The 14339-nt window shown below is 37.5% G+C and overlaps 1 protein-coding gene across 2 annotated transcripts in view; it reads right to left on the reverse strand.

The window, feature by feature from the left end:
* Nucleotides 1-14339, reverse strand: part of PPP1R21 (protein phosphatase 1 regulatory subunit 21) — a 58942-nt gene continuing 44603 nt past the window's right edge. For both annotated transcript variants that reach the window (XM_037528088.2, XM_054687721.1), the window contains exons 17-22: nt 12273-12521; nt 7324-7356; nt 6116-6232; nt 3927-4025; nt 2676-2804; nt 1-419 (exon numbers count right to left, since the gene is read on the reverse strand). In XM_037528088.2, the coding sequence (XP_037383985.1) occupies nt 390-419; nt 2676-2804; nt 3927-4025; nt 6116-6232; nt 7324-7356; nt 12273-12521 (657 nt within the window). In that variant the 3' untranslated portion in view covers nt 1-389. The remainder of the gene's footprint in view (nt 420-2675; nt 2805-3926; nt 4026-6115; nt 6233-7323; nt 7357-12272; nt 12522-14339) is intronic.

Consider the following 14339-nt stretch of genomic DNA (forward strand, 5'->3'; position numbering starts at 1 on the left):
TCCAGAAACATATATCTATTCCATAGATACCAAATTGATTACCATATAATTAAGTTTGAAAATATACAAAATATTTGTTGTTCTTACATACTGAAATTAAAACCTAATTTTAAAAAGTGCACAGTAAAAACAGCATAAGGAAACCTACAATATCCATGGTATATGTACTGTTTTCCATTTTACTGTCAACATCAATTTCTGTATTTGCCTTACTGGTTACAAATGCATTTTAAATGTTTCAAGGCCATTTACAACACTGACTAGTTTACTAAGTCCGACAACACTCCAGCTTCCTGGGGGCAGCCAGCACTGGACGAGGGGTCTTGGCCCTGCAGCTCCGTGCAGCAGTAGCAGCTCTGGAAAGAAGTCGCCAACCAGCTATGTGTAAACTATCGACTCTTGTTCTTTTTAGAATTTCCCTGTGCAAAGAAAAATACCAACAATAAAAACACACCTTTACAAAAATAATTCACATAGTTTATAGACTAATGTCTGTGAGTCACATATCACTTTGGAAAACTAGCTTCCAGAAGGGAGAAGCGGATAACCTTGCATTGCTCATTTTTATTCAGTAATCACAAACAAAGCAGTTTGTTACTTTTAACTCTCCATTTTCTGTTTCCATGGACCCTTATCCCCTCCGGGGCTGAGCACAGGCGATAAAGAAAAAAGAAAGCTATTGTGGCTTTATCAAACCTCAAATATTCATTTTGTTCCAAAGACAAGGGAGTTTATGACCTCATAAAACTGAATAACATTTTTTAGTCTAAACATGTTTCTTTGTTGTTTAAATAGCTTTAAAGATATTTATAGGTATTGATATTAAATGTGTACCAACTAATACTTCCATGGCAATGATTATCAAAAAAGTTCAGATACTTGTTGAGAACAAGTTATCAATGGAGAAACATATATCCCTCATCTATGGAGATTTGGAATTTCCAGTTCTGTGTACCTTTACTTCTTTCTGGAGACATTTATTTTTTTTGGAAAATATATTAACTAAATTCCTATACTTACTGTTAGGAACAAATGCATTTTTTATCCATGTATGTGAGAAATGCTTGTAAATTACAAACATTAAGAGCAAGATAATAGCAAACAAATGATTTCAGGATGCTTACTTGGTATCCAGTGAAGACTATGTCAACTCAGCCATAAGATGATGTTAAAGCAATCTAAATTACTAATAAATGAGGGAGGGGGGCAAAATAAAGGGATCACAGAAGATCACAGAAAGGTTAACAACTGCAAAATGAAGAAGGTCCTCTAACTCAAGAGTTTTATTAATACTAGGTACTTTAAGGACTAAATTTGAAAGTTCTGAGAGGGCTTAGAAGGTCCCTAATTTCTAATGTAGCTGCAATACCATTACCTTTGGGACAACAAGTTTTGCTATACTCAACACTAACCCTTTCTATTTAGAACCAATTGCCTTCTGCAGCTTGGAGTATAAAGATTTCCCTTATAATTGCTGTTGTTTGTTTATAAATGTTAGGTGCTAAAACAGACATCCTCATACTAATATGTATGTGCTTTCTACCAGTATTAGGAATATCAACTGTGAATGTGCTGTTGCACTGCTGGAATATCAAGAGGCCAAAAGGGTTAAAGGAGGCATTCTTCAAGAGGACCAGCCCCCAAAGCCCCACCTCCAATCTCAAGTTTCCTGAAGCACAAGTAACTGGAGAACCATAATCAGAACCATATTGTCTGGTTACAATCATAACAAGATGTCCCAGAAAAGCATCACATTCTCCAAAGTAGCCACAGACCAATTAGTATCATGAAACTACATGAGAAACAAAATTATATAATGTAGATTCCAATGCTTTAACATGATATATTTTCCAAGGGGAGACACTAACTGAGCAGAATGCTGCCCTGAACCACCAATATCAGTTGCTAAAATAAAGGTATGGTGTCTCTATTTCCTCCCCAGTGCCAATACATAGCAGGAACTCAATACATGTCTGCTAGATCAATAAGTGGCAGCCGCAGATTACAAAAAGCACAAGCTAGAGACTGTAAATCCCAGCTGGACGTGGTGGTTGCCAAGTCATCTCAGTCTCTGAGATGGTCTCAGTCTCTGATGCATGGAACCACATCTCAGAAGCCTACCTTTCATGGCAAAAGAGTATATACATGATGTGAGAATAACAGAGGCATGACATGTGGATATGCATTTCAACTAAAAATACTACCAATATCCACTGACCCCAGTCTGGACAACTAGAGGTTTATGGAAAACAAAACCAAAGGAAATTTTTGGAATTAAAAGGATAAAAGAGTTCTAGGTTATATGGATATGTGTGAAAATATATCTGCTAAAGGAGCTTATTCTTTAGCATCACCATTTTAGATTCATATGTAAAAGGAACAATTCCTCCTAAGAATCCCCCTAGAGTTCCACTAATTCACACAGCAGCAGCAGAAATGCCAAAAAAGTGAAGATGATGGTATCAGGGCCTCAGAGGTTAGACCTTTTCTAATTAAAACTCAAAGAAACAACTTTAGTTTTTGAATAACAGGGCAGTTGAAAATAAGAAAACTGATTTACAAACACTGTATTTCTTAACCTTTGGTTTTGGAAATGCGTAGCAATGCATTACATTATATAAAATACACTAAATATTAAATATTATATTGCAGACTACCTCCCAACTCTTCCCTACCTTATTAGACATCTTTAGTGTGTCAATCTCTTCTCTCTGTTTAGATAAAGTCTCGTTCATGCTGCACAGGTGGTCACTCATCATACTTAACTGATCCTCGTAACTCCTCTTGGTAGTTGTCAGCTCATCCTAAATGGAAAGGGAAAAGAGGCAAATAAGAAAAAAGAAAACACAAAACCCCACTAGTCATGCCACTCTAAAGGATTGTAAATTTATAAAAAATTTTGAAAAAGCAACTTATTAAAATAACCTATCTGATCGATTAACATGAAGAAGGCTAAACTACAGGCCTAACAGGAGAACAAAGTTAAAAGAAACAGAGAAAAAAAAAATCTCAGCTTTCAAAATACATTCTGAATTTCCTTGCCCAAATGAAAGAGTTTCCTTTTACGGCAGGGATAAAACTGCATAAACAACAACAAAGACAAAAAACCAAGAAGGTCCCTGGATCTTTCCAAATTCTCTCAGGTGTTCCCTGAAGGAACCAGTCTGGTGAGGTGGGCAGTATGGTGAGGCGGGTAGTCCGGTGAGGCGGAGAAATCTGTCTCTGACACATCCCCACAACTTCACACCACCCACCCAGATGATCCAGGCAGAAGCCTGCTAGAAGAAGGGCATTTTTCTCTCTTCCCATTTCTCATCTTCTTAGGCCCCCTAAAATTCTAATCCTGCGCTCCTGGCTATCTGATAAATGAATCTGAAACAAGGAAGAAATGGAGGTAGCTGTGTTAATGTGTGTGTGTTTTTGTTTGTCTGTTTTGCCCAGTATCATCTTTATATTTAATAGGGTATTTCTTGAAGCAAGGTTTAAAAAAAAAAAAAAAGGCAGAATTTGAAAATAAATAAAACAAAACAAAGCCATAAATAAGGAGGAATCTTCCGTAGCCGTATCTCTGAGTTTAAGTCAGTTTTATAAAACAAGGAAGAGAAAGAACAAGAGTAACATGGAACAAGAGGAGAAGACTACAGCCACTTGACAGGGAAGAAGGGGAAAGAGGAAAGAAAGAACTCTAAGGAAATGCTGACTACAAAAGTATTTGAGATTAAAATCAAGTCAGACAAAAACAATACAGCCATTCTTTGCTTGATGTAAAGATGATGTCACTCTAAAATGAGTAAGAAATAAAGTGGTTAGGGAAACATATCTAGAAAGTGAATGCCACCACTTAAGAGAAGAAATGCTGACTCTGCTGCACAAGAATTTCAATTAAAAGACACATAAAAATGGCACAGGTTAGCTTAAGAACGCACCTGAAGTCTGCTGATGCTCTGACTGGCAAGTTTCATCTCCTCTGTCAAGGCCTCTTTAGACTTTTCAGCCAAGGCCAGTCTTTTAGAGAGTGCTCGGCACTGTGAAATCAGAAAGCATTCCATTATCCCTGGGGGCATTTCCCCAAACCAAATTTACTTCAGGGAAGGTTAACAGAACACAACCCCACAGCCGAAAGTCCTTCCTTTCTCTCTCCCTTCCTTCCTTCCACAAATATTTGTTAAACATCTACAGGCCATGTGTCACACAGGAGGGCTCACACAAGGAAGATGTGGTCCCCATTCTCATCTTTTTCATAAGTGAAAAAAGTCTACTAACCTAAGCTCAACAGTGTTGATCTCCTAGCTCCAGTGTGATGACCACTGGTTACAAAACACCTAAGTCCTTGTGTTTATTTACACACTAAATGAGATGGTTGTTTCAGATGTTATCAGTGGCTTCTGATCATGCAATCCACACCCTAAGATACTTTCCTTGTGTTTTAAATCCTTTATTAGAGACTGCATTACAGGAACAATAGCTTTACAGTCTTAGTTTACAGATTATGCTCTGTCTACATGGAATCAAAAGCGCATGCAGGACTGAAGATACCAGCTGTTTTCTTCAAAGGTTCTACCAAACCTAGACTATCCAGAGACACAGTACAGCAAGAAGAAAAAAAAAAAATTCTACTTCACAATACTGTTCACAGAGGGTGTGTTATTAAAAGGAACACAAAACTTTGTGATAAAGGCCTTAAGAATGACAAGGCGTTAAGATCTGTTGAGACAAATTTGAATGCTGTGTTAACACCAGATTCTCAGACTATAATCGTTCCAGTAAAGTCCTACACAGGGTCACCACTTCCTGTTTACAGAGGAGAAAAAAATTAGGACGATTTAAAAATTCTTGTATCGCAATTGTGTTGAAAGCATTCAAAGATAAGCAAATCTCTTGGTAATAAAACAGCCCCAAAATTCCCTACTTACTTTATTCCTCACAAGAGAACTTCAGTAAAGTTAAACTAAATTAGCTACTCTCTATTAACCAAATAACTACTGTGTGCTTAGCACTGAAACTGAAAAAGAGAGAATTTTGCAAGGCACAGGTCCTCATGAAGATAACAATCAAGTCAGGGACAAGTCCAAAGGCAGGCGAGGGCCAAACAAGGACACAATCACATGCTGCACTATGGCTCAGCAAACTGCAGCAGTTCCCTTTAAGTCATCCTGTTTTATCCTGTTTGCCTTGCTCCCCACTGTCTACGACCCAACAGCAGTCACTGTTACCATCTTACCAAGGAGGTATGCACTGGCTCCTTGAGAGTAACACTGAGCTACAAGTGGAAGCCCCTCTCCACTTCTAGCAAATGGCCGTCAACCTCTCCATTTCCACAATACAGGAGACAACCACAAAGTCACATCCTGATAAAGGGTATGATTCTTGCCCTTTTCAATTTCTTTAACAATTTTAAGCATTATCATTCTCTGTCTGCCACCTATAACTAGTTTCATAATTTATTTTCAAATCACAGACCTATGGGTATTCTTATATTTGAGTAAATCCATTCTATTTCTTGCTCCTTGTATTTCCTTGCTTCATTCTACCCTCTCTAATGAATTGTGCATAATTTTACTACCTACCATAGTTTTTTTTTTTCCTTCTAATTTTCTTAAGAGAATGAATTATTTGGTGAGGGAAGAAGAAAATGTAACAAAAGCAATATTTTATGATTTTTGAAGATTGAAAAAGGTCACATTCTTTCGTCTTTTTCATTTATAGTAATTTAGTTCAAGTTGTGATTTAGAAATGGGAAAGTACTTAAAAAAAAAAAAAAAGCCAGGTATATTTTACTCTTAAATAACCCCACCTAAAAATGCCTTGACTTGTAATTGTCCACTTGCCTATAAAGTAAGCTATAATAATAATGATGATATAAAACATGTTATGTGACAACAGGAAAGCCTACCTAAGTTTCTCAACTATCAGTAACTTGGAAATGACAAACCAGTCATTTAGTGAAATGAAAACTTGGGGTGGGTATGTAGACCAACCAATATGAGCTTTGACAAAGTTCATATGGCTGCTCTGAGAATGACTTCTCTCTTTTAGTGAATAGGAGACCAGGACAGTGAACTAACTCCTAATGGGGTTAGGAGAAAAAATCCAATTAAATAAACTCTCCACTCACCTCAGCATAAAAATGCACTGACTTACTGTCAGCCAGCTGCAGCTGAGATGTCAGTTCCACTATCCTTGTCATGTAGTGGTTTTTAATTAAGTCTTCACGAGATTCCACATCTGGAACCTAAATAGAGCACAAAACTAAATAGTGAGATGAAGCAGTTCTAGAAGAAAATGTTAACGTCACTTTTGCAATAAAGGACAACATTTTGTACATTTGAAATTTGATAAGGAATCCTAGTTTTCCTACCCCTCAAAGAATTGTCAGATAAGGGAGCTTAATGTATATTCCAAATTTCTCTTATTTAGCATGCTGCCTATCTCAGAATGAAGTTGTTGCTTTAAGAGAACAGAGCAGAAGTAAAATAATGGAAAGCCAACAACCACTGGAGCCATGTCCCCCCATCCAGCTTTTAAGAGCCACAAACTTCACTGGCAAAATCTCTGTCAGACTCCTGTGTTCTCCTCCAACTGGAAGAGGGCAAGGGAATAAAAAGCACTTATTGAAACCCCCAATTCAAATACCATTAACCTATTTCTAATAAATGAGTATTTTTGGCCCTTGTCTCAGACTTGTATTTCTTCTAGTTACTCTGGCATTGATACACTATTGAGATTATCATATAAAAATATACACAGAAATTCAAGATTACCTAAAGTTTAAGGCCAATAGGGAAAACAAAGAATTCATCAACTTTGCTGAACTTTATTTACCAGTTAATACCAAGTGGTAAAGTGAATGACTCCATGTTCTTCTGATAGCTATTTATAAAGTTATACCTTTACAATATTTCAAAATTCAACTGTGTAAACTTATCTGACAAGTCAAATGTGTCCTGGCTTCACTCACTTGAGGGCTGGAAAGAACTACCAAGCACTCTGTCAAAGACTTAAAAAGCTCTCTCAGCCTGCCCACTGGGACAGCTCTCAGTCTCAACAAAGCATGCCAGCTGATGGCCGAGCTCGTGCCACACCTTGTCAAACTGCCAAGTCAGGCATTCAACAAGGCAATTACAAAAACAGGCTATAATTTGTTGGTGACAGTTAAAATAGAAAGGCAACGTGGATCTACTGATGGAGGGGGGAACATTGGCTCCACATTTGCTTGAATTGTCAGAAAACACAATTAGACAAAGCTGACTTTCAGAGGCCTTTGTGAACAAACATTTGGCCAAATATTTACTAACAAACAACATGATGCCAAGCACACATTACCTCATTGTCAGATGTCCTGGTTAAAATCCCAATCTAGAACATAAGGGGGGGGGGTGAAATTTTAGAACAGATTGTTTATATTTCCAACACAATATTTTAAGTACTCATATTCTTTTCTTCTTCATTCTTACTTTTTAAAGGGCAGTGTACGTAGAGTACTAGAGATCACCCCTGGACTGTAACTTGCTACAGAAAAGCTGGGTCTGTGGACAGGTTAACTGTAGACACACTTTCTGGCATGAGGCAGTAATGGATAATGGTCATCACTATACCTTCTGTGAAAATGCTGTTAAGCATTTCCACTAAAATCAACGATTGTCTGGGAAGAGACAGCGGAAGAACAGCTTTTGACCCCTCAATCCTATGCTTATTTCCAAAGCAGTAGCCAAGAAGGGGTGAAAGATAGTTTTATGGTGACTATAATAATGAAACATTCCAAAGAGAAAACATAAATAAACATAAGCTGACAGTTCCAAAGGAAAAAAAAGAATGTACTTTTGTTATGATGTTTTTATGACATTAAAATATATTCATTTCAGGTTGAAATTAATTAAAAAAGGGAAATGTAATTTTAAGCAAGTTAAAGTACTGCCAGGCCTTTATTTTTTTACATTTTATTTTTTAAAGATTTATTCATTTATGCATTTAAGAACTGGGGTACAGGTCAAAGGTGAAGGGGGTTTAGAGGATTCACCAGACACAGAGTGGGGAACAGAACAGGAAGATTGACTGAAATACACTGCTGAGGGGAGCAGCGAGAGAGACAGGAGAGGTCTGCTTCACCATGTGGGGTGCTCTCTGGCTGGCCTGGGATGGAACTCCAGCTGCTGCAGAGGCTGCAGATTGCTTCATAGTGCAGCGCTTAACCCCTTGTACCACCAGGTAGGCCCCTGCCAGGCCTTTTAAAGTTTGCTTTTGTGGATTAAGACTTCAAAAACAAATAGTCATGATTACCAAATTCAGGTTTTTCAAGATGGAAGGGCAAGTGTTTGGGTACAATAACATAAGAAAACCATTGAAAACTCAGATTCAATGGATTCTGTCAGAGATGACTCCCAATAAACAGTTTTCACACATTCTAAATAATATCCTCAAAAGAGTATTATTCTAAACAATGAGAAGTGTATCAACTGAACATGTACTAATGAATGTTAGGTAAAAGGATCTTTGATGAAACTTTTTTATAGGAGAGTCTTAATTTTCTACTCACTGAAGAAGGAGTAACAATAAGCCTTTCTCCTTCCACTAAAAGCTGTTTAGAGTACCATGCCATCATTTAATTTTACATATTCAAATAAGACATTTGGCATCTATTCTACCTCCTTGCTCTCACCAACTCACTCCTAGGATGTGATTTAAAAATGTGGTATACTGTTCCCTCAAAGGAACAGTATTATATGAGTGGAAGGAAAAGCTCTAACATAAAGGATTTCAACATTTTTTTCATATGCTGCTAAATCAGAGCAGCCCTCTTAGAATAATTTGGCAATTAAAAACAAGGTGCTTGAAAACATTCATGCTTTTTTGACCCAGTAATTCTAACCCAGAGACTATATCCCAAAGACATTATCTGAGATACAGTAAGAATCTTATGCACAAAAGAGATGTTATTTAAAAAAAATTATAGCCAATATCTAATCATAAGTACATTAACATATATTCCATATATAACACTATGGCATCAATAAGTATTTTTACATAGTTTCTAATGACAGAATGTATATTAACATTATGCTAAAACATTTGAAATTTTATAAAACCAATCCCAACAACGTATGACATTTTATTTTTTATTATCTTTTTAAACATTTATTTATTTATGTGTAGAAGAACTGGGGTATAGGCCAGACATGTGGGGGGGGGGGGTGAGAGGATTTACCAGAGATGGAGGTGGATGTACTGAAAGAGGAGCAGCAGGCGAGACAGGAGAGGTCTGCTGCTCCATAGGTGGGTTAGCTATCTGACCAAGGATCGAACTCAGACCGTAGCTCCCTAGGCCAGCAAGAAGGCCCCAAGTATGACTTTTTTTTTATTTAAAGATTTATTTTATTTATTTATACATACAAGAGCTGGGGTGTAGGCCAGAGGTGCAGGGGGTAAAGGGATTCACCAGAGACAGGGTGGGGAGCAGAACAGGTGGATTGACTGAGGAGAGCAGCGGGCAAGACAAGAGAGGTCTGCGTCACCATATGGATAGCTCCCTGGCCAGGTATCAAACTCATGCTGCAGTGGCTGCTGATAGCTTGCTAGTGCTGAGACTTAACCCCTTGTACCACTAGAGAGGCCCAAATATGATGTTTTATAGGGGAAAAAAAAAGGTTAACACTGATTAGATATTCAGAAGAATGTTAACTTTTTTTTCTTCTTTTACTCTTCTATATTTTAAATGACTTACAATGTACATATATTGTTTTTATACTTAAAGTTCACACTTAGAAATTCTATTAATTTAAGCAGTGCTTTTTTAATTCCAGCAAAAAATGGAAATTTGTATCTTTCTGAGCTTTTTCTTACTGGTTACTTATCTGTTACTGCTGTTTTTCACTATAATAAATAACAGGTGGCTGAATGTTCAAATTACAGTACTAGATATTTTAATGAAAAAAGTAAGCATTTAACTGTTGAAGTGCTACAGGGCACTTAGTACAGAAGTTTCTGATTTAACTTTTTCTGCCCCAAAGTGCCTGAACCTAAGTAATCACCTGGACACTTGTAATACAGGTTCCCTTTCTTAACCAATTAACTAAAATGGGCACAGGCTTGCTCCAGATACCCAAAAGGAAGAAGACAAACAAAGAGCCAAAAGCTTATTTAGAAAATGGGGAAGTGGGGATAAAAAGGAAGGCTGATAAGCAGAAACAACATGGAAAGCAGAAACTACCATCTCTGTTTCTCACCACTGTCTCCAGATCATTTTTGGCAGGATCTGCCGTGCACAGAAAGAAGAGAGAGTTACATGGTGAGACCCTTCTCTCAGCCTGAAACCTTCTCTGCCTGAGTCTCCTGCTCACTTCTGAAACTCATGTATGTTACCTTGTGTGATATGCTCCCCAAGTCCTTCAACAACCTTCTCTGTGATCCCACAAGAACTCTGTACAGATGACTATGCAAGTTCTAGTTACATTAGACTGAAGCAACTAAGAGAGGGGAATAGATTCAGTTATATAGACTAGACTATGCAAAATGAAAGGAAGCTGACCGCACTATTTACAATAGGCAAAACCTGGAAACAACCCAAATGCCCAAAAATAGATGACTGGATCAGGAAGATGTGGTACATATACACACTGGAATATTATTCAGCAATCAAAAAAGATAAGCTCATGCCATTTGCAACAATGTGGATGGAGCTAGAAAGAATTATGCTCAGTGAAATAAGCCAGAAGGAAAAAGAAAAATATCGGATGGTTTCACTTATAGCAGGAATATAGGGGAACCAAATAATACATCAGTGTAAAAAAATAATGACAGTACAAAACAAAGCAAAACCAGACAATTATAAATCAGAGACATACTGCAGGGGAGGAGGAAAGAGAGGGATCAGAGGGAGGGAGGGAGAACACAGGGAATTGAGGTGATGACGCACAGGTGCATTGGTAAAGGAAATTCTATGGGGACTACACCTGAGGGGGTGGGGGGAAGCAGGCATTGTTTAAAAATGAACAATGATGTAAAAAATTTAAAAATACATTATTAAAAAAAATAAATTAAAAAAAAGGGAAGCTGACCAAGAATGATCCTCTAATCTTGACCATCAAAAGACAATGTCTGAAAATGGGGTTCATGGAAAAATGTGGCATCTCAACTATACTTCAGTTTCTTGGTTTTGTTTGTTTGTGTGTGTGTGTGTGTGTGTGTAGAGTAGCTGGGGTGTAGGCCAGAGGTGCAGCGGGGGTGACAGGATTCACCAGGGACAGAGTGGAGAGCAGAGCAGGTGGATTTACTGAAATACACTGCTAAGAGGAACTGCACTACAAGTGGGCTAGCTCCCTTGCGGAGATCAAACTCAGGCCATAGCAGTGACAGTGCTGAGACTTAACTCCTAGTCACCAGGGAGGCCCCTCAACTGTACTTTAAAGGACAGGTATAGTTTTGAATTCAAGAAAGTTAAGGAGAAGGAAAGGGAATGGGAAGTCAAAAGCATTTGAGTAGATAGGTGATGGGTGTAATAAACAGAAAGTTAGACAAAAGAAACAGTTTGAACAAAGACAAGGAAGCAAAAAAATGTAAAGAACGTTTCACCAGGAAGACAACTCAGTTTGGATCTATACAAGGAAATACAGAAGATACAGCTGGAAAGGTACTTTGAAATAGGTATCCACAACCTTGAATGCCAAACAATTGAGTGGATTTTAAAAACCATCAGTAATTAAATCTAGGAAAATTACTCTGACAGCACCTTATGAGGTGGGTGGGAGAAGAGAAACCCTTGAAGAGATACAGATTGTCTTCTCCTTCTAAATCACTTAAGTTACATATAAGGCAAGAAATACAAAGTTGCAAGATAGTTTGGCACTATACTGCCTTATGAAATATAATTAACCTGGTAGGCTTCTGTTTTACATGTAAGTCACAAATTTTTATACTGATTGAAAATATGACATAAAATTGGTTAAAAATGGCACCTGTAGTCATTTCTATTAGTTAGGCATTTAGCCCTTGGTCCAAAACCTAACCTCATATTAGAGATATTTCTATAGAAAAACATTATCATCTTTAGTTTGACTCTGTATCTTCCACAGGAACAGAGCCCTCATCATGGGGAAGTCTCATGTAAAATCAAAGGGAGTTTAATGAAGTTGCTTTTTGAAGAGGCATTCTGCTTACCAACCTATCTTTTCTAAAACACGTAGATTATTTTTATTATAAAACTAATGTGTAATTAAGATGGTTAACACTGAATACTAGGTAAGATCCTTAGCGATTAGCATTTAAAAAAAGATACTTACCAGACTGGTGCTGTGAAGTGACTCTGTCACAGACTTAGTTGAGGCTTCCTCCTGACCAGCAGCAGACACCACGGAGGCCGCGGCGTGTTCCTGAGTCAGGCCACCCACCTGCCCACTACTTGTACTCTTTAGCTTATCTGCAATTCGCTGGTTTTCTTTCTCTAGCTTAATTTTGGCTAATTGTGCTTCCAACATCCAATGTTCTTTTTCCTGCTCCAGCTTGGAAATTTTCTCCAAACTCTGCTGAACCTTGAAAGCAACAGAGAATTCTGTACTCATTGGGTGATGCACACAGAAGTTAGTGGCTAAAAAAAATACCTATAAAATGTAAACCAAAACTACCTAACAGAGCTGAAAATAAAAAAAAAAAAAAAACTTGGAATAGGAAAGATTTATTACACAGGATACACAAAACATAAAGATGAATTAAGAAACTGAACTATACTGAAATCAAAAATCTATTCATCAACAGTCACCATTAAGAGAACAAAAAGGAAAGCCACAAAGTGGAAGAATTTATCTACAAAGCAAGTATCCAACAGAAGACTAATAGTTAGTACATATAAAGAATCTCTACAAATCAATAAGGAAAATATAGACATCCCAATAGAGAAAGAGGAAGGAAAAAACACATGAATAGGCATTTGAACAAGATTATAAACATAAAAAAGATAGCTGCTCATTGTTACCATTTGTCAAGGGAAAGCAATTAAAAACTACACAAATGACCAAAACTCAAAAGACAGAAAATACAAAAGTGGGCATGTTTGTGGAACAATTGTGACTAATACAGTGCTGGGAGGAATGGAATTGGGGATAAACACTGAATAATTATTTGGCAAGATCTTTTTTTTTTTTTTTTTTTTTTTAATTTATACAAGAGCTGAGGTACAGGTCAGAGTCGTGGGAGGGTGAGAGGATTCACCAGAGACAGAGCTGGGAGCAGAACAGGCAGACAGACCGAAAGCACTGCTGAGGGGAGCAGCGGGCGAGGCAGGAGAGGTCTACCGCACCATGTGGGAATCTCCCTGGATGGCTGGGAATCAAATCCGCGCTGGGGAGGCAGCAGGCAGCTTCACAGTGCTGCGCTCAACCCACTGCACCACTGGGGAGGCCCTGGCAAGATCTTTTAAAGCAGAACAAACCCTATCCAGAAACCTGCATTTCCACTTCTAGGTATATACACGGCAGAAATGTATGTGAGTTTACAAAAAGACATGTATAGGAAGGTTCATAGAACCACTATGATTGCCAAAAACTGAAACTACTTAAATATTCATAAGCAAAAAATGAATAAATTATGTATATTCATATAACAGAATACTCAATGGCAATGAAAAATGAACAGATAACAACTGCATACAACATGAATGAATACTACAAACACAGTATTGAACAAAAGAATTCAAACTTAAAAGAGTCTATTATACTGCATAATCTCTTTTTTAAAAGTTCAATATCAGGTAACAAAACTGATCTACAATATTAGACACAGGTTAATGGTTATCTTTTACAGCAGAGTACAAACTAGAAAGAGAGCTGGGAAAGGCTTCTGGGGCCCTGGCAAAAAATAATTTTTAAGGTATACCTTTCATAAAGAAATGTGCTTTTAAATTTTATCTAGGTTTATTAGTGTGTTTACTTGTGAAAATTCATTTGGGATATACATTAAGGATTTGTATAACTTTTAAGTTTGTTATACTTCGAAAAGAAGTTTAAATCTCAGGGCAAGTAAAAGCTTGAGAATTACATAAAAATAAAAGCAATCTTGCGGTGAGTTCCATATGCTTTACCAACCATCATGGTTGAATAATTACCATGTAGCAGGCACTGTTCTGGGGCCTTTCCTCCCATTATCCCACTGAAACCACCTAACAGTCCTCTAATTCTCATTTCTCAAGAACTAAAGCTCACAGTAACTCAACCACCTGTTAAGCTAGCAAATGGCAAAGCCAGGATTTGGGATCCCATCTGTCTGGCTCACAAGTCTGATTATTTTCACTATTATCATACCGCCTTCCATTGGCTCAATTAATCCTACAAGAACTTGAAAGGTAGGTATTATCT

This window comes from Talpa occidentalis, unplaced genomic scaffold (assembly GCF_014898055.3).
Source record: "Talpa occidentalis isolate TD23 unplaced genomic scaffold, MPIMG_talOcc4v2.1 talOcc4.5, whole genome shotgun sequence".
Lineage (NCBI taxonomy): Eukaryota > Metazoa > Chordata > Mammalia > Eulipotyphla > Talpidae > Talpa > Talpa occidentalis.